General features: G+C 40.0%; 1 protein-coding gene across 1 annotated transcript in view; it reads left to right on the top strand.

Annotated features, from left to right (window-relative positions):
* Window positions 1-20767, top strand: part of RASGEF1B (RasGEF domain family member 1B) — a 522412-nt gene that overhangs the window by 161286 nt on the left and 340359 nt on the right. Inside the window, exon 3 of the mRNA XM_081056600.1 lies at window positions 18017-18070. Within this exon, the coding sequence (XP_080912726.1) occupies window positions 18017-18070 (54 nt within the window). The remainder of the gene's footprint in view (window positions 1-18016; window positions 18071-20767) is intronic.

The following is a 20767-nucleotide window of genomic DNA, read 5'->3' as shown; positions in this document are numbered from 1 at the left end:
AATAACCTCTGTCAGGCAACATTATGGAGACACCACTCACACTGTGATAAAGGAGAATTTTGCTTAGTCATTCCATTTGAGCAGTTGTCCTACCCGTTGGACACTGGGTTGTAATTTGAGGGAGCCACCACTAAATGTCGCTATAGGTTACATAACTAAGTGGTCAGGACAGCTCTAGGGTAGTGGCATTCCACAAGCCTCAAAACTACTGTGTAGTCTTCTTGTAGATTTAGAACTACACACTTTAAATACTTCAATTCACACATAAAAAACACTAAGATGGTTTTAAAAGGAAGGTAATAAAACCTTCTAAAATGTTCTTCCATTTGCCTTTTCTCTCAAATGCCGTTTCTGCCTATCTAGTTACTGGTGTAAACTGGGTAAACTGGTATTTAAAGGAACTCTCAGGTGAGCAATTGTTTGACTCTCCGGCCTACATCTTTATAATTTTGCCCCCCTCAAGATAAGGAGATTAAGTCACTGAAGGAAATATGGATCTCTTTGTTTCCTGGTTTTGTCTCCAAACTTATCCAGAATCCTAGACACTTATTTACTGTATCTCACTGGTTTTGTGAAAATATGTGCATGTTTGTGTATTTTAATATTTCTGAAATTGTGATGCTTTGTGTAATTGATGGTGACATACAGTTATAATTAGCAGCACTTTTTCTTTGTTAGTGATGTCTTATAATCCATGATGTTTTATGTGGTAAAACGATATCTGATATTACGGTATATTCATCCATCTTAATGTATTAGAATTCAGTCTGTGTTAAAAGTCGTTTGACAGATTAACCTCCTTTGTCTCATTTTTTTGGAGCTCAGGTGGAAGAGAAAGCACTATTTGTTGAATGTCCACCAGGTGTTTGAGCTATGTGCTTTGCAGAGCATATGATCGCATTTATCCTCATCACTCTGTGAAATGCCCGTTTTTATTTCCATTTTATAATTGAGGGAACTAAAGCCCAGAAAGCTCAGTAACTTGTACGAAGATATTTTGCTACTATGAGTCACTGTTGAAAACAGTGTTTTTATGTATTTTAACCACAAATCTTATACTTTTTCTACTATGTTACTTTGCTATTTTAGGGTAACTTACTTCTCTTTAACACTAGAAAGTTTTTCTAACTTAGCCCTCTTTGAACAATGTACAGTAGGTTTCTGACAGCCCTTTAAAAATGTTAGGATCTCCAATTAATGAATATGGAAATGTTTTTTTCCTGCACTCCAGCCTCAATCTTTGTGATGGAAAGAATGGAGTGAGACTAGATGTCCCCAAGACGTGGACTGCTTCTCTATGGGGCGTGGGCTCCTGAGAGTAAACTGCTCCCCCTAAGGTAGCCTGAGGCATGGCGCAGCTCACTTAGGGCTTGTGCGTTCCCTTAGTCTTCTGGCAGACCAATCTAGGAAATAGCTTCAAAATGCCTTTAATTAAAAAAAATAATAATAAAAAAAGAAAAGAAAGTATTTTCTTCAGGTCTCTAACTTACAGAAAGCTGGTTTATCAACTTCAGAACCTGGTTCCAATCAGAGTTTACAAGTGCCCTGGAGATCCAGGCTGTATGCAAGATGTCTTTCATAGGAAGGATTTGGTTGACTTCCCTTAACTTGCCAAGGGGCAAGACTGAGAAAGGAAGAGCAGATTCCTCTCATACATCTTCCTTGTTTCGACAGTCCCCTGTATGCAAATGGCACTCACTGGCAAAGTCAAGAAGCGCTGAGAGGGAAGACGGCACTTTACCTATCATCACTGTGTTTGCACAGACCCAGGGTAGCTAAATTTCAATTCCCAGTAAATCTCAGAAATTGCTGAAATACATTCTCTTCTAATTCCCCACTTTATGTCCTGAAGGGCATTTGTTGTCCGCAGGCTGTACTTATGTTTCCATTTCCAATCCTCTTTATTTCAGGTTTTCCTCACTTGTAAATCTAAAAACAAAACATTAGCAATCTGTCAGAGGTTCTGTTTCATTCATTTGTCTAGGAATTTATTATCAAATTACTCCTTTTATATCAGCAACTTAGGGTTTTATGATGGTAAATAATCTGTTGTCCTATTTTGCAAGAATTCCTCAAATAGAGAGCATATGATGATAACTTGTGTGGGATATAATAGCCAAAACTTCAAGGTCACTAAGAGATGAGTTGATTACAATTGTTTAAAGTTTTCTTGGCTTGAAGAGAATACTCTTTGCTGAAGAAATTTTGAAATGATGTATTTAACTTTCCATCTTTTCACCCATATATCTGGGTGAAAACCGTGGATAAAACCTAGTTGCACCTTTCCAGAGCCATCCATCTTTGTAGTGATAGCTCTGAGAGGGAAGGCCAAGTGACACCCATGGGGCTTCTCATTGTATCTCCAATTCTAGAACCTTCTGACATGAAACCAGTGAGAATTATATGGGTGTATGTGGTAAAATACAAGCCTAGAAGTCACCCAGGATCTTCCTGAACACTAAAATCAGGAGGCATCTTTCAGTCTTTATCTTACGTGATTTCTTGACAGCATTTCACTCATTTATCTAACCATTCCTACCTCCAGTTGTTCAGCACTGGCTACGTGTCGTGCACTGTGCCGTATACTGTCCATAAGGCAGCGTCCCTGCCCTCCATGAGGGTTGCAGTAGATAGTGTCCTGTGATAAGCCTTCTGATAGGGGTAAGTATGGCAAGAGGTGGGAGCACATAGAAGGGGATTCTAGTTCTGATCTGGGAGATCAGGGAGAGTTTACTTGATGAAGTGCTATCCTAGGTTTCTCTAAGGCAGTGCTATTCTGCGACAACTCTTCTACTGCTCTGATTGCTTTTTCTTAATTTCCTTAAATGATTCTTCTTTCTCCATAAACATCTATGTTCCCTAAAGGTTTGTCCAGGGCCCTTATTTCTTTTTCTGTTTCTGTTTTTAAATACATTTTATTGGGGAATATTGGGGAACAGTGCGCCTCTTCAGAGCCCATCCAAGTCGTTGTCCTTCAGTCTAGTTGTGGAGGACGCAGCTCAGCTCCAAGTCCAATAGCCGTTTTCAGTCTTAGTTGCAGGGGGCGCAGCCCGCCGTCCCATGTGGGAATTGAACCGGCAACCTCGTTGTGAAGAGCTGGCACTCTAACCAACTGAGTCATCCGTCCATCCGATCCTCTGGAGGCTCAGTGGCAGTTCGTTGTCTTCAATCTAGTTGTGGAGGGCACAGTTCACTGGCCGATGTGGGAATCGAATTGGCAACCCTGTTGTTCAGAGTTCGCGCTCTAACCAAATGAGCCATCCAGCTGCCCTCAGGCTCTTATTTCCTATAACTGTACATTTTCCTAAGCACTCTCAATCGTAACTGTGGCTTCAACTACCCTTCTACACAGTTGGTGCCTAACTATATCTCCAGCTAGCCTTAGATGATCAAATTAGTGATGCATTTATTATTTTATCAAACATTCACTGACTGTCTACCATGCACCAGGCCATGCTTGAGGTACTAAAGAAGCTGACTTCTTTAGCACTTACTGAATTTTCAGTCTAACTAGCAAGATCTCCAAGCTAGACTGAAAACCCAGTCTATAAAACTATGAAATATGTGATAATTAAGGACTTTAGGAGCACAGATAGGGAAACCACCAACTACTTTTCAGGGGTGGAGAAAGGGAGAGAAGTCTTTGCAAAGATAAGTAGGAACTAGCCAGGTGATCAGGGGAAGGGTTTTCAGGCAGAAGGAATATAATGGTAAAGGAGATCTGACAATTAAATTGGTAAACTTGTTGCAGCAGTGTTGCTAATCTTTTTTGCTATCAGAGGGATAATTCATTATGAATTTGTACTAAGTGGGCAAACAGTTAACCAAGTTTACTATTTGGAAGTGCTGAAAAGGCTGCGTGAAAAAGTTAGACAACCTGAACTTTCGCCAACAATTCATGGCTTTTGCATCACGACAATGCACCAGCTCACAGGGCACTGTCTGTGAGGGAGTTTTGAGCCAGTAAACAAATAACTGTACTGGAACACTCTCCCTACTCACCTGATCTGGCCCCCAATAACTTCTTTCTTTATCAGAAGATAAAGGAAATACTGAAATGAAGACATTTGAATGACATTCACATCAAGGGTAATACGATGACTGCTCTGATGGCCATTCCAGAAACAGAGTTCTAGAATTGCTTTGAAGGGTGGACTAGGTGCTGGCATCAGTGCATAGCTTCCCAAGGGGATTACTTCTAAGGTGACTGTAGTGATATTCAGCAATGAGGTATGTGGCACTTTTTCTAGGATGAGTTCGTAAACTTAATGATCAGACCTCCTATGCAAAGACTTGGAGGTCTCCCTGGCTTGTCTAGAGAACAGTCAAGCACGTAGTTAGTTGGCTGGCTTATCAGATGTGTAATGGAAAGCATCAGAATCTTATCCAATGAAATAAGGTGTAGTTAGATCGTCAACAGGTATCATGCTCAGAAGCAAGGACATTTTCTTGTAGCATGGAGGAGCCAGCGAAGATATTGAAACTGCCAACTTGCGGAATCAAATGTGTTTTAGGTAGGTATTCCAGTGGCAATGTAGAGGATGGATGGGGGCATGGAAATCTGATAGGAAATTAAATAAGAGGTGACAAAGATCTGAACTAAGGCAGTGGTGAGGGCAATGAGAAAAGAAATCTTTCTGACTTGAGTTTTCTGTAGTGGAATCAATAGGACGTGGTAAGTAAGGAAAAGAGAAGAGTCAAAAAAGACACAGAGATTTGTAGTTGAAAGAGGGACTAGATGGTCTCACCATTAACCAAGTTACCAACAAGTAGAGACAGATTTGCAATCGAGGGATGGAATGTGTTCAATTTTGGGCAAATCAAGTTGTAGATGTCTGTGGGATAGTCCAGTGTAGATATTTGACAGGCAATTAGGAATAATGAATTTGAAGTTTAGGAGGGGGATCAGGAATGAATATACACATTTAGAATAATCATTGTATAGCAGGTGTTTAAAGCTATAGAAGTGGATGGGTTATGTTCATATTCAACAAATTAAAAAAAATGTATCTACTGTGTACCAGCCATTGTGACATTTAGGATAGGAATGTGAGTTTGGCATGGCATAGGCTTCCAAAGAGTAGTGTGGAAATAGGTAGTGTGCGCTATAGGTAGTGTGGAAAAGGTTATAGAAACAAGTACAAGGTGCAACAGTGGCACAAAGGAAACAGAGGTTGCACAGGAAGAATGGAAGACACGGAAGAGAAGAAAACCAGGCCAAGAATTCAGTAGATGTTCTTTAAAGAATATGGGAAGCTTCATAGATTTGCTTGTCATCTCTTCAAGGCACGTGTCATAGCTCATTCATCTCTATACCCAGAGCAGAAGCCGGCTTAATGCCTGCAGTGTAAATGCTTGGTAATGTTTGTTGAGTAAACGGGCCCAGGGCAGTAGGAAAGAAATGCAAGGAAAATAAATAAATAAATAAAGCATGGGATTTCCCCAGGCCCTGGGGAATACTTTAATCATCTCTTATTAGCCTTTCACTTGGAGAGCGTGTGCAGGTGGAACTCAAAATAAACTGAAGAAATGAAGATGTAGCAATTTAGAACTAGGATAACGACTACATCTGTCAGTGCTCTAATTATGAAATGTGCTTATGGCAAACTAGATCTTTTATTTTTATTTCTGGTGTTCGGTAAAATTGTGTAGCCATCGATTTTCTGCCAAGCCATCACTTAGAGTGTCTCAGATAATGGCACATCACCATTCATTTAGTAATGACAGTACTGGACTTTAAACAGAAACGCATCACACTGGGCCTTGCAGCTTCCATTCTTGTGCGTTCATTTAAATGATTTATAATAGCCAGTCATTATGAAAATGTCTTTCTTCCTTGACTTTCTTCCTCCCTACCTACCAAATTTGCATGTTAGTATTTCATCAGCTTGAATTATAAATTAACATAGTTGGTGTTTTTTAAAGATGGATCTATTTAGGTATATAGTAGTACGTGGAGTTATTATAAAAAAGGAAAAGAAAAATATTGTGTTAAAGCCTTATGATAAAAGATATTCCCAGCACTCCAAGAGTAAAAATCCCCCCAAGGGCTAAGCACTTTCAACTTCGTTGCCCAAGGCTGGTCTTCAGTTTCATTCCCATCTTTCCTGAGAAGCTTGAAAGAGGGAACCTGATCATCAAGCACGCATAGCTATGCTTGAGACTAACATACTTTTTAATTTCCCCCCAAGTAACTGTGGATATGTGTCATGTTTTCATTGTCTTATCTGGCTGACATGCAGTTTTTCAAGTAAAAAAATTCTTTGTTGTTGTTCCTGACTGTATTCTCTCTCTTGCTGTAGGAAAGGTCGTGCTTTTCTGGATGGTGAGCTATGGAATCTCCTGGAATGTTTTTTCAATAATTCAGATTTGCAAGCATCTCTGTCTCGCTCTTTCTATGTTGAAAATGATCATTCGTATCACTTGTATTTCCTCTCAGGTACTGCATAGTACTCACAGTATAAGCCATCATCCATCTAGTTTAATGAGGAGCACGACAAGTTGCCAGTATATAATAATCTGAGGTTCATTCAGGGGAGGGAAAGGCTCAGCCCCTCTTTCTGCTCCTAGATACTTGCTCTTCTAGAGCCCAGGCTTCAAGGAATCCTGTAGCCTTTTCCTTGCTTCTCCATCCACTAGAATGGGCTTTAGTGGCTCAGATATATTCCTGTAAATAGGCATTTGTGAAGTCTGTCGAGTGATGTGGTTGGAGACAGAGGTGGAGAAGAAGTTCATAATTCTCAGAAGCAATAATAATAATTACTATTTATTGAGCACACACCCTGTTACAAAGTACTTTAAGGTAAATGGTCTTCTTCCCATTTTACAGATAACAAATCGAGGCTCAGATAATTTAAGTGATGAGTCCCAGTCCACATAACAAGGGGCAGAGCTTGGATTGGTGCCCATGCCTTTTTTATTAAGTTACCTGCTCCCAAGAGGGACATCTTTGGCCTGTTTATGTAAACAAGAGTTTGAGTAAGGGTGTCAAGTTGATAAGAGATATTTAACAACCATGGTTTTCTACTCTATTCTCTTGAAGGCAGGTGGAGATGATGTGCCAGGGTGGAGGTGGGAATGGGGAGGAAGGCAACAAATAGGGAGGATGAGACTCCAAGTACTGGTAGCAGCCAGGAGTTGGCTAAGGATATGGATTCTCTTCTGTGCACCTCAAACATAATTATGAGGACTCAGGAGCTGAGAATAAGTTTAGTGACCTCACTTTTATCTACCTCCAGGAAATGCAGTCTTACGGATGAAACAGAGATGGAGTAATTAACTTGGAGTAAAAATTCCTACTCCAAGGAAAAAAAGTCCTACTTTCTAAGGACTTAGGACCGTGGTGGGTTATGCTAGTAATTTGGAAGGATCCATTCTCAGTTACTTACGGGCATAATTCAGTTCCAGGGAGGTCTGCAGCCTTATGTGGTATGAGCAAAATGATATTTCCTCCTGTGAACTGGTTTCTTTATTCCTTGGTGCTTTCTCTGGCTTTACCTTGTGCTAGACCTGAAAATCTGGAGCTGTCAGCTCAAGTGCAGCCCCCAGAGAGCACTCATGGTGGCAGTGTTCCAATTCCTTATGGCGATCAGTGTGAGGATGGTTCTGTATGCGGGGTATTAGTTATGGCTTTGTCAGCTGTTGGCACCGTGGAAATGGGCTCAAGATGGCCAAAAGAGCTTTAGTGATTGATGAATGCATGTTGAGACCAATGATCCAGGGAACTGAGTTACAGTACAGACTCCCGGCAGCAGGCCCGTCGTCATCCAGAACATTCCCTGAAAGAAATGCTTGCTTCTGCAGTAGCCCAGGGTCAAACGTGACCAAAGAGATGAACATTTTCCTTGGAGTTCCTGTTTATGGCAGAAAGCCCTCTGTCTGCCCACAGTTTTATCCGTGGCATGTATCTCCTGGTCCTCTGCCCTGACCCACCTGAAGATGTGGGTGATTAATGGGGCGTCGGTGTTTGTTTCCCCACTGCCCTGGCTCTGTGACTCACAGGCACCCTGGCCTTCGTGTTATTATAATACTTATTTCTGGGCATAAGACAGAGCTCAATATATCAAAGTATCAATACCATTACCATATACAAAGTATTTTACAGTATGTGATTTTCTTATTACGCTCATAATAACCTTCCAGGTGAGCAGAGAAACGTTTATTATGCTCTTTTGAAGACGGAAGCCAGTGATTCGATCAAGGATACAAGAATAGTAATTAGTGGACCCAGGAGGAGAGGCAGGATGTTTCTTCTTCCTAGATCTGTACCCAAACCTAGACAAACTATAGCTTGCAGGCCGGTTCTGGATCACTGTCTTGTTTTGGTAGGGCCGGTAAGCTAAGAGTGGTTTTCACGTTTTTAAATAGTTGGGGGGAAGAAAGCAAAAGGAGAATAATATTTTATGACATGAAAATTATATGGAATTCAAATTTCAGTGTCTATAAAATAAAGTTTTATTGGAACACAGCCGCACTTATTCCTCTATGTATGGTCAACAACTCCTTTTGTGGGACAATGACAGAGTTCAGTTGTTGTGGCAGAGACCTTATGGCTCTCAAATCTTAAAATGTTTACTGTCTGTCCTTGTACAGGGAAAGATTGTCAACCCCTGTAATAGATGATTAGTAAATAGAGACCCTTGGTACATACTCTCTGTATTAGTTTGATAGGCCTTCCATAAAAAGTACCACAAGCTGGGTGGCTTAAAACAACCGACGTTTATTGTCTCACTGTTCTGGAGGCTGGAAGTCCAAGATCCAGGTGTGAGCAGAACTGCGCTCCCTCTGCGACTCCAGGCAGAAGCCTTGCCTCTTTCTTGCTGCTGGGTGCGGCCTCCAATCCTTGGTGTTCCTTTGTTGCAGACGCCTCTGTCCAATCTCTGCCTCCGTTATCAGACGGCTGTCTTCGCCCCATCTTCCCTTTGTGACTGTCTGTGACAAATTCCCCCTTTTTAAATAGGGACACCATTAAATAGGGACACCAGTCATATTGGATTAGGACCCATCTTAATAATTTCATCTTAAACTAGATCATCTGCAAAGACCCTAGTCCAAATGTGGTCACATTCACAGATCCTGGGGTTTAAGACAGCAATGTCTCTTTTTAGGGGACACAATTCAACTCGTCACACTTTCCCACATTGTCACGCGAGGCTACTTGCAGGGTCTCTGGTGTGGCTCCCCACATAAGAACGCAGGACATGGTGAGGCCAAAAAGGAACACCCATGGAGCCATAGATAAGGGAGTCATACCGCTGTAGTCTCGCTGGCGGCTGGGTTGGAGACACAGAAGGCAGGAGCCACATCATCCACAATCCACACTCTGCCACACTACGCGTTTGCCATCCACCATCTTCTTGCTAGCCCCCATTTTTTCTGCTAGCGTAGCTGCGGCAGTTATATCAGTGGCCAATGGCTCACTGGTTACAGCTGACTGCCAACTAGCCACAGCTGATGGCCATAGAATCACAGTTGATGGCCATTTACTACCTGAGCCAGCACCTTTCCATGTGAGGCCGAGAGCCTGGAAACTGCACTCCTGGTTCTGTCCCCCCACACATATTATGTTGTCCCCAGATTACCATCAGTCTTTTTTCTTTTCATGCTTTTTCCCTTTATACCTCCTTCCTCCTCTTTCCTCCCTACCTCCTTCACTATATCTTCTACAAATATTTATTGAGTCCCTACTGTGTCTATGACCATCATCGTGCTCACGTATAGGGTACAAAAATGATTAAGAATAATTTTTTGTAAAATTCGCTATGAATGCAAAGGCTCCTTAGCTTTTATAAATGATGCTGAGTAAGAAGAAATTAACATTAATTTGTTAGTAAAGCGCCTTTAACATTGATATTATGAGACTAATGCAAACTCACACTGTTAGTTTTTACCTGAACTGTATACTCTGATGCTACCAGAGTACAATTCTCATAGCACATTCTACCCTGGAAATACTTCTGAAAGCAACAGCCTGCGTCTCGGCCTGACCACTTACTAGTTAAGAAAACTGGCAAGCCACTTAACCTCTCTGCTTTTTAGTGTTATAAAATGAGTGTAACAAATACTTAGTAGGGTTGTTTGGAAGCTCAAATGTGTTCAAGGAAGTTGTTTGGAAGCAAACAATGTGTTCAAGGCTCTCTAGAGATTGGAAGTTTTACATAAATGTCAGGAGGTATTATTAGTATTGTTACTAATTAAAATTATGCGGTGAAAATTCCAGTCTTCTTTTGTGAGGTCAGAAAAGTGTTATTACTGTCACTTGCTTTGGGTAGACCTGAGACGCTTGGTTCTCAAGGTATGACTCTCAGACCAGGCGCATCACCCTTACCTCCAAATGTGTTAGAAATGCCAATTCTTGGGCCCCACCCCATGCTTCCTGAATCAGAACTTCGGGGGATTTTAACAAGACCCCCAGGTGATGCTCGTGCCACAATCATTTGCGACCCACTGGTTTTGATAGTTATACTCAACTGGGTATGTGTAGGCTCTGATTTTGCTGATGATTTTTTACCTGGCCTTCCTTGCAGACATGGAAGTGATTCTGAAAGACACAAACCTGTGCACCTAAGATGGAGTTGTCACCACCATCATTCCACGTCCCACAACATGCCTGCCAGATAGGTGTGCCATTTTCAGCATTGACATAGATCATAGGTTTGCAGGTCTTTGAAGCACACCAGTGTTAAACACAAACTTGCTGGAGATTATGGTGTGAGTCCAGAGAGTGGGTTTTAAGGTGCTCCCTACTTAAGTGGGATAACAACAGTTGAAGGACATGACCGGTGAACAATCTAGTGAGTTCAGTAGAGCTGCACTGAACTTGATGTCTGTTCTGGCTACCTGATCATTAGGTGTTGTCTTCCTTCTAACAGTCATTAGCTTTTGTCATGTGAACACCCACCTATTAAGGAATCTGATGCTCACGCCGTAGGTGCTCTGCCAGGTCTCAGGATAAGCCAGGAGCCCTGTTTCACACCCTGTCCTTGTTTGTCGTGTCCTGGATTGCAGCTACGCCATGGCTGTCATAACAAACAGGTGGATGGCAGTTACTTGAGGAAAGTGAAACCCAGAGCTGTAAACTTAGTTAAGGTGGAAGACAGAAAGTGATGGGAAAAACATTAGGGAAATCATGGTGTTGTCGTGTTCATCTATCGGGTAGAGGCACATGGTAGGAGTTTAATAAGTACTTATTGAATGAATGAATGAATGAATGAGTGAATGAGGAATGAGTTTTGTGTTTTGGGAGCTAACCTGCCTACTTTGCTTATGAGCATCAATCTTATCCCGAATGAACAGACATTATACCTTGATTGAGTGCACTATTAGATATGTTTAGTTTTTAAATGCAGACATAAATAGATTTGATCTTTCCATGGTTCAAATTTCCTCCCATCAGCTTTCCCTTAATTATCCACAAGTGTTCCAAACCTTCATTATCTAAATAGGATGCAGATGATGGTCATTAGTCTGGGATATAAATCCTGCTGGCACACTCAATGGCTTTTCACTAGGTTAATTGAAATTTTCAGTATTCGTGGGCTACAAGAAAACACTATAATTTTATCATTTATTCAGGGGTATAATTTGTTTTTTGACCTGGTTGTATTTTATAATTATGCAGTTTAAAAAAAATAAATATGAATTCCACACTTTGCCTGGAGGGATGCCACTCTTTCCAGTGTACCTATATCAATACGAATCTACTAAATATGAAGACCAAATGGAAATTCATACTAGATATCCTAAAATTGGCTGACTAAAATGTCAAAGAAAGCATCCAAGTAGTATGCACTTTTGGGACCCATCGATTCTAGTGTAAGAGACTTCCAAATTGTTAGTAATATGAGTAGGTCCACTCCTGCCATCTATCAATGAGTAAGAAATCATCCACTGTGTCTGTGGGGTGCAAATTGCAGGTATCAAATGAAAATGCTTTACGCAGGCATCATTCCTTTACATGGTTCTTAGCTTTCAACTGCATTGAACCATTTATCAAAACTAGCTGGCTACTGTTTGGTGGTATCTGGCTGAGAGTGAAACACACATACACACATATACACACACTGGAACAACTGGTGCTTGAAATAAAATTTTATAATATTACCATCTATCTCAGAGATTCAGTTGCTGAATTCCTTTTTATAACCCAATACTTAACTCAAGCAATTCTCTTCATTTGTACCCTGCTTTGTTCCAGTTTAATCAAGTGTCATATGTTTGCTGTTTTTAAAATATGAATCTTAGTTATAGACGTTACGTGGCAGAGATTGGCTCAGTAGACATAGGGTGTATCTATTTCTGCTTTTTTTAAACCTAACTTAGTAGGAACAAAACAACATTGTAATAACTCTCAGAGGTAAACTCTCCCCTAAAAAGGAGTATAGAACATATGGAGTCTCTTTTCAGTGCATAATCACTTTGCAAAACACTCCCACCGGTGAGACTTGGGTAAGCATCTGAACTTCCAGAACTTTCTTTCTGGAGACTGGACTGGATGAACCATCAATTACTGACCCTCCATCTGGGTTCTCTGACCAAGGCCTTATCAGTGTCAGTTGTTATCCCACATCACTCTTCCTTCTGGATTGCTTTGGCCTTTCTGCTCACTTGGAATATTTCTACAAATGGTTGTTAGTATTAAATTAAGGAAAACATGTTTAAGCACCTGAGTCTTCTATATTAGCCATTATTTAATGTAAAAACATCTTATAAGTTACAGTTTTGTGGATCGTCTGTAAAACTCTCTCTACCTCTGTAAATAATCAAGAGCTGACCATATTATTCAGTCAAATTTTCTTTCCGCATAGGATGGCGGGAAGAAGTAGGTGGTATACTCACTGATTTTCCAAATGTGTACCTGATAAAATTAGGCCCATTTTCTTCAAATTAGCCAGGACTCTCATGACCTAAAAGGAAATGTATATAGCTTTCCTCATTTCATAATGAAGTGCGATCCATCTTAAGCTCAGAAGGAGGTCTATAAGCAGCAATAAAAATTAAACACCCAGACTCCTGAGCAAGTGGTCCATTTGTTTATCTGTCCAACTACTCTATCATAAAGTCCAGCAAGATTTTAAGTTATAATAAGGGGTCAGGTTCAACTGGAGTAAAGCAGCCACAGCCAGTATCTGCCCTCGGCAAGGCTGTGTCAAAGTAGGTATGTTGTAGTGAATGCAGTACTGCTCCACACACGTCTCCCTGTTGCTTGGCGTGCTACCTGCCGACTGCCCTCAGCTGTCAGCTCGCTCAGGAAGTTGCCTTTGGCTGAAAAGAGTCATCTTGCCCAGGGTCATGCCCACTCCCCAGGTCAGTCCTTCCTCTCACCCCAGCTTGGGACAAGTCTATCCCAGATTCAGATTTCCCTGTTTGGTTGGCTGAGAGCTTTGTTGAATTTGTACCATAGCCCAACTTCTTCCTTTGCTCAGACCTGCACCCTTCCCTTTCCTTCTACACTGGAGATCCCAAGAGCACTCCCTAATAAACCTCCTACCAGCCCATCTCCATCTCAGTCTGCTTTACAGGGAGCCTAACCCTCAGTCTGTGTCTTTGATCTTTTCCCGTCACCACCGAGTGTCCAGTGTCCTCATGATGTACATCTTCATTTCCTATTAAATCTGCTTTTAAAATTATTTAAAAAAAATAACTTCTTGTAGGAAATGATCTGATAAACTCATTCCTTCCAAGGTGTAACAGACCAATGGATTATAATGCATGAAATTTCCAGTTTTCCTCGAGGGTTTGTCTAGTATGATTCAAAGCCTTATGCTAAAAACAGAGCTCTAATAAGTGAAATTTCAGGCCTCAATATATAAGTGGATGACAGTGGAGCCTCACCTTTCTATATTCATTTTGAGAAACTGTGACAACTGTCCATGTGTAATACTGTTCAACTCATGCTGGTCACCCTGGCAACAGGGTTAGAAGCCTGTGTTCTAAAAAAGTCCTGTGCGTCATTGTGCTTGCGCTTCTGTGACAAATGGAGCATCCAACAACTTTGGTGGAGGGGCCTCGTGAGGAGTTTTCTCTTTAGTAGAAAAATATTGATGCAACAATCAAGAAGGTCACAGCATGGGTAAGTGATCGTCCTTTGAGTCTTTCATTTTCAGTAATTAAAGTGAACATGTTATGGAAGGTTTAGAAAGCCCACCCAAAGTCATTCACAATTGCTGCAATTAGAGAACTGGAATGCCAGTTAAAGTCTGTAGACAGGAACGAAATGAGACTGACCAAGCATGTAAGTAAAATCCCCTTAGAAAATGGCCAAATTACGGTTATGGACTCTCACTGACCCATGCCATCCCTCTTTTACACTCATTCGAGGTACGGAGATTACACTGTACATTTGTTACTTGGCTCAAGTGGTTCCTTTCTGCAAATGTAACATTTAGAGCTAATAATCATATTAATTTTTTTTAGGGAGGACAATTTCACCCATCTCTGACTCTCATTTCTCCTTCAACATGTTTTCTCAGATTCCCTGACGCTGTTCTTGAAGGTAGAATGGTATTGTTTAATTTCAAAGACCATTTCCCCTGGGGCTATAGCCCAGTAATGTCTGACTTCTTGAACATGTTCCTTAATTTACTCTCCCCTGTGGTGTATCTTAAGTTTAGTTAAAAATGCAGTTAGAGTTTCTCAAGTTGCCCCCACACAGTCTTCAGTTACCGAAATGTGGGTCCTCCCCGTATTTTTACATCCATTTAGGGCAGAGAATGGGGCTTGAAATCATGGACAAGAAGAGAAATTCCATTAGACTTCGGTTTCCTGGAGAAAAATTTGTTGCATTAGACAGGGAATCAGGATCATTTCCATAACTAGCTCCATTGGAGTTGAGGCCAGTTGTTCTCAGCTGGGGGTGATTTTGCCTCCCCCACCTCTGGTGATTTTTTGGCAATGTCTGGAGACATTTTTCGTTGTCACGACTGACATGGGTAAGGATGTGATCTACTGGCATCTGGAGGGCAGAGACCAGGGACGCTGAAAACCTCCTGAAGTGCACAGTACAATACATACAACCCCATGACAAAGAATTATCCAGTCCAGAATGTTCATAGACCTGACATTGATTTAGCCAAACCAAGCGGATAATGGACAATAGACATATGCTAAATACAAAGAAAATGTATTTTACTACCATCCAGGATTCTTTTGTCTCATTCTCTTGGCTTTGCTTTGTAATGCTGTTACATGTGAGGGTGCTTTTCCATCATCATGCTTCCAGAACAGTGTTTTGGGATAAGAACTGCAGTTTTACCTGGTGTCATGTTTTTGTTTTTATTGCATTCATTCAATGCATATTCATTGGCTATCGTGTTTGTCTCAGGCACTGGGCTAGGTACCGGGGCCAAGGCTTGTTGGGTGTCTACCTCCCTGCAGCAGAACTCTGAGAGTGAACATTGAGGAGGGCTATTTCATGCCATGATGCTCAGGTGGACAAATGTGTCAAGTGAAAGGGCATGAAGAAGGCATTTGATGCGAAGATTGCCGGTGGGGTGGTTCACTGTATAGCATGTGAGAGCTGTCTGCTTCTTTGGCTTTTCTCTCTCTCCTACTGACCCAATCTTTGAACAACAAGCAAGAATATCTTTCTTTACATCTCCAAGGAATGAGAGAAACTAAGATACTCCTGGCAACAGCAAAGACAAGATGGCATGGAACTTCTAGGACTATACCTGGTCCTGTCAACAAGGGCAGATGTTTGTCAAGGTTGAAATTAGGTTGGTGGGATCGATTATGATAAAAATGAGTCACGTGCCCTCATTCTCTTTGAGCAAAGATGGCTGTTTGTTTATGGGAGTCGTTTTCTTCCTTTCCTTGAGAATTCTGCTGTGTCTGTTTTTATGAACTTCTTCTTTTCCTTCTTTGTTTGAACTTTGCCTTTCTTCTTTTTTCCACCACCAAAATTCTTCTTTCCTTTCTAATCCAAACATTCTGCATAACACGTATCCTTCTCTCATAAACAAAATGAAAACACAAATAAAAATTTCCAGCAAACCAAATTTAAAGATCACACCCAACCTAAACTTTACACTTACTTTTTCTTCATTAAAGATGCTTTTTTGGGGTATGTATATCCACACCTGTGTTTTCTATACTTTAATACTGCATATTATTTTGAGCCAGAAGGCCGGAATATGTGTTGGCTCAGATTTTTTTTTTTTTAACAGCTTGATGTTTTTTATTGATTAACAAATTTTATAGTGGAAAATTGCAACTAAGCTTTGCAGTTACATAATTGTTTATTTTTATTCTCTTATAAAGATAGCAACAGGATCATTAACTCAATGGAATGATCGATAGGGAAAAAATCTTAGTATTTATCCTATTTTGAAGAAATAGGCAATAGTTTTTATAAAATACACATTGGCTCAGATTCTTAACTTTCTTGTCCTTAAACACAACAAAAGTCTAGGTGAGGTGATAAATATTTTTATGACATATTAGGAGAGAATGGGATAAAGTTTATATGTATATATACACACATACAAGGATATTTATTGCAGCATGGTTTGTAACAAAAAAACAAAAGAAAGCAAACAAAACCAACAAAAAAGAATCAAATCCTGGAAAGCACCAAATATCCATCAATAAAGGAAAGCCTACATAAAGTATGATATATCCATATTATGCTATGAGCTAAGAAGAATGAATCAATCTGTATGAACTGACCTGGAAAGATGTTAATAAATATAGTCTTAGTAGAGTGGTATGATCTCAAGAAAGAAAGAAACTGTGTAATATAACACATATAATTAATATGTAATACATCTAATTACATATTATATATATTTCATGAAAATAGAGAAAACATAGAAGGATAAATACAAATTATTACTGGTTACCTCAGGAGAATAGGTTTAAATGGGGATTAACTGATTAAGAATATGTATTAGTTTTGTTATTAAAGAAAAAGAAAGGTTTACTGAAAAATATTTCAATACTACCGGATGTGCCAAAAGAATGTATACAAGTGGACACTTTGGTTAACATTGCTCAAGCAGTAGTTCCCTGCAATCAGAAGTATCTGGACACTGATGGTAACCACTTTGAGCACCTCTTATAATTGCAGAAGTCAAACCTGACTTGTATTCATCTTTTGTTATCAGTATATATTGAGTATTATAACGTTAATAGTATTCTTAAAATGTATACATATATTTTTGGCACCCTCTGTATTTATGTGGCTAGTCATGGATAGTTCCATTGAACTCTTTATAGGATAATCCAAAAGAAACAAGTTGTGTGTAAATTTCAGGTGGACTTAAATGTCAGAATAACTTTTTAGCAGTTCATGAGGCCAACAAAACACACACACAAATATGTCAATCAGCGGGAGGCTGAGTATGCTAAAGAAAGTAGAGATGAGATGGCCAGCTCAGGTACTGCTGTTCAGACTCACAAACCTCTTGAATGGGGAGAAGCTCCACTACCTCACTCAGGCTCATAAAAAGGTGTCATTTGAAAGATTTTGGCGTTTCACATTTTGGACATATTTCTTCAAGATAAAGAGAGTACCATGTGTGATTGTGAAGGTGGGTTTTGGTGTCAGACTATGTGTCTTTGATTCCTGATCTAACTATTTCCATGGTATATGATCTTTGACAGTTAACCCAACTGTGCTATACCGTGTTTCCCTGAAAATAAGACTGGGTCTTATATTAATTTTTGCTCCAAAAGACACGTTAGAGCTTATGTTCAGGGGATGTCATCCTGAAAAATCATGCTAGGGCTTATTTTCTGGTTGGGTCTTATTTTCGGGGCAACATGGTAGTTACTTTTTTTGTGAAATGAAGATAAATAAGTCTTTACCTCACTGGATCATTGTTGACTCATACTAAATGTTCCAACTTGTGTTGGGTGGCAGTGGGAACAGTGAAGGACAGACACTTTCTAAAATTCAGAGAAATCAGTGGGGTCACAAGAAGTGGTACCCACCTTGGATTGGAGATGCACAGGGCCTGGTCAATGTCATTACACTTTGGTGGTTCTAACGTGTCTCTACCTTCCTGTTTTACAGACCACTGTTTTCAGCACATTGGCCAGTGAGAAGTCCTTTTCTGACTGCAAAAAGGTAAGTCAGCCTCTGAGAACTGCAGCCTGTTGTTAGAGTAGTAAAAGCTTCAGAGTTGATGACATTCAATTGAAAAGCTGTGGTACCAATGAGAATGTTCTGATGGCATATTGTCACCCTCTTTTTTCAGAGGTGGAAATTTGAATGGTTCTATTTAAGGACTGGGAAACTCTGTTATCATTTGAAGCTCTGGTTCCATATATTTCTATCTTGCTGTTTTATCTGACATTTTATTCTACAAGATGAGCCTCAAGGGAGTCCAAGGACAGCTGCATTGCAGGCATCTATAACTTTGTTTGCAAATTTAAATCTAATAAACTTACACCCAATACAATATAAACATGATTTTGTATTTGGAAATAAAACTGATCATCTAGCATAACAATATGGTTTGGATTTATCACAGTCAAGTTTGAGAAGCTGTCATGCTTTGCAGAAGGATTAGCCTCGCTAGCATCTGATGGAAGATGGCCCTGCAATGGCTCACTTCTGAAGACAGCCTCCTATAGGGGTAGCAGTGTGTCAAATTCCTGCCCTTTACCACCCAGGGGGTACTTCCATTTACCTTTTTAATCTTAGGTTTAACTAGATCTCCTTCTTGAGGGGAAAGAAGTGATTTCACAACCCAAACAACTCAAATAAATTCCTTGACACTATCTATTGATATGGCAAACCAGGTGTGTAACAAGTTGACCAGTGCCTCATATATTAGTTACTTGGCTTTTCTTAGGATTTTATGTTATGACATTGTTTGCTATGCTGTTTCCGTTCCTGAATTTTCTTGAGGGAGAAATAGGTAGCAGGGATATTTATCATGCAAGTGGTGTGAGGGCCCACTGTTCTAAATGCCATCCATTTTATTCTCTTGATAGTTTTATTTTTATTGCTTACTAAATCTCCATCTTGATTGAGTTCTGCTGTGTTCGTCCTGTTCTCGGCTCCCTTAGAGTGAGGACGATGTAGTGCCCTTAGAATGAAGGGACTTTACGGATTCTCTAGTCTCACCTTTCCCCAGAGTGGCACTGCCATTGGTGTCATTTGTAGATAAACTTCTAGCCTCTCCCTGAGTATTCTACTGACAGGAGGCTTAGAGCCTAACTGTTCACTAGTGAGACTGTGTTAGAGTTCTTCATTTTACTGAGCCGGTATTGCCTCCTTTTGATTTCTGCCTATTTATTTAAGTATGAAGTCAGTTAAATGTTTTCTTCTGAAACTTCTCCCCACTCCACCACTAGGCTAATGATTTTCCTTCTTAACAGGACATTGATATGGTTGATTTCCAAAAGCATGGACTGTTTGGCACTGGCTGTCTGGTTTCGAAACGTGGCTCTGCCACTTACTACTTATGTAACTTTTGTCATCTGTAAAATTAGGATAGTAATTTTACTTACCTCATATGGTGGATGAGTTAATGTACTTAAAGTCTTAGAACAATGCCCAACACATAGTGAGTGCTATGTTAGCTATTATCGTTGTTATTGCTTCTAGACCAGGTTATCTTTTTTTTTCTCACAGTCTTTATTACCAAAGTCAAGAATTATGTATCAGTCTCCGTGTTTTCCACTTGGCAAAAGCTCTGTGGGACTTTTTACTTGTCATTCAACAAACTTTGTCTACATACTTGACATATACTGGGCACAGTACAAAGTGTGGGCTATGATGAAAGCTGTAGACTTTCTTGAGTATAGTGCTAATATTCTAATATTCTAGTAAGATGGCATCAGTTTCTATTCATAAACCATAACCTTCTGTTGGCCATGTGAAGTTTAAAGTCCTTTTACATGCCCTTTAGACATTTTTGCATGAGTTGCTGTTAAAACATGATCCTCTTTTCAATTTATGTAAATAACTCTTTGAGTATGAATGTAGGCCATTATGTTTATTTTTGTTTATTTAAAAATTTTGATAAATCAAGGTAATTTATAAACCCTGTTGTATCATCCAATGTATTTACTACCTCTCTCAGTTGTATGTCATGTACAAATTAGAGCAGCATAGTCAGTCTCCATGACTTCATTTCCATCCATCCATTCATTCCCCCCAGTCAGGTAACAAATGCTCACTGAGTACCTGCTATGTGACATATAAAATCAGCAGCATGTGGTAATAGTTTGGATATAATGGAGAGGAAGTAATTAAGGATGACGTCCTGGAATATCATGGTGAACAAATCACATATCATCTTACCCTCATAGAACTTACAGTCACTAAACATGTAAATTCTGATGAATGATATTCTGATTGTGATAGCAAAATTGTAATGAATAATACGATATTTTTAAGTTGGGAGTTTATGAGACCATATACTAGGAGACTCTCACCTAGTTCATAGAAGTTCATGGAAAACTTCCCTGAAGAAGTGACCTCCACATATATACCCAAGGAATGAATAGGATTGGGCCAAGGTGGAGATGGTGGAGGCAGAAAAACAGCAAGTGGGAAAGTCTGGAGGTGAGAGGTGGAGAACTATAAAATGTTCAGAATGTCTGGAAATTAATTTGAAATAGAGAACGGTGAACAGTGAGGCTAAAGGAAGCCTGATGGTGGAGGGCCTTTTAAAACCATATTAAAAGTTTAGATTTATTGTAAAAGTAACATGAAATTTTTAAAGGACTTTGAACTTACGAAGGTAGGTGTGTGTGACACGGCATGGTTTTCATTTTATGATTCTTTGGCTACTGGAGGACAGAAGAAGCA

Source organism: Rhinolophus hipposideros (genome assembly GCF_964194185.1).
Source record: "Rhinolophus hipposideros genome assembly, chromosome: 1".
NCBI classification, from domain to species: Eukaryota; Metazoa; Chordata; class Mammalia; order Chiroptera; family Rhinolophidae; genus Rhinolophus; species Rhinolophus hipposideros.
The sequence above is the reverse complement of the archived record's forward strand: the minus strand, read 5'-3'. Positions and strand labels throughout refer to the sequence as shown.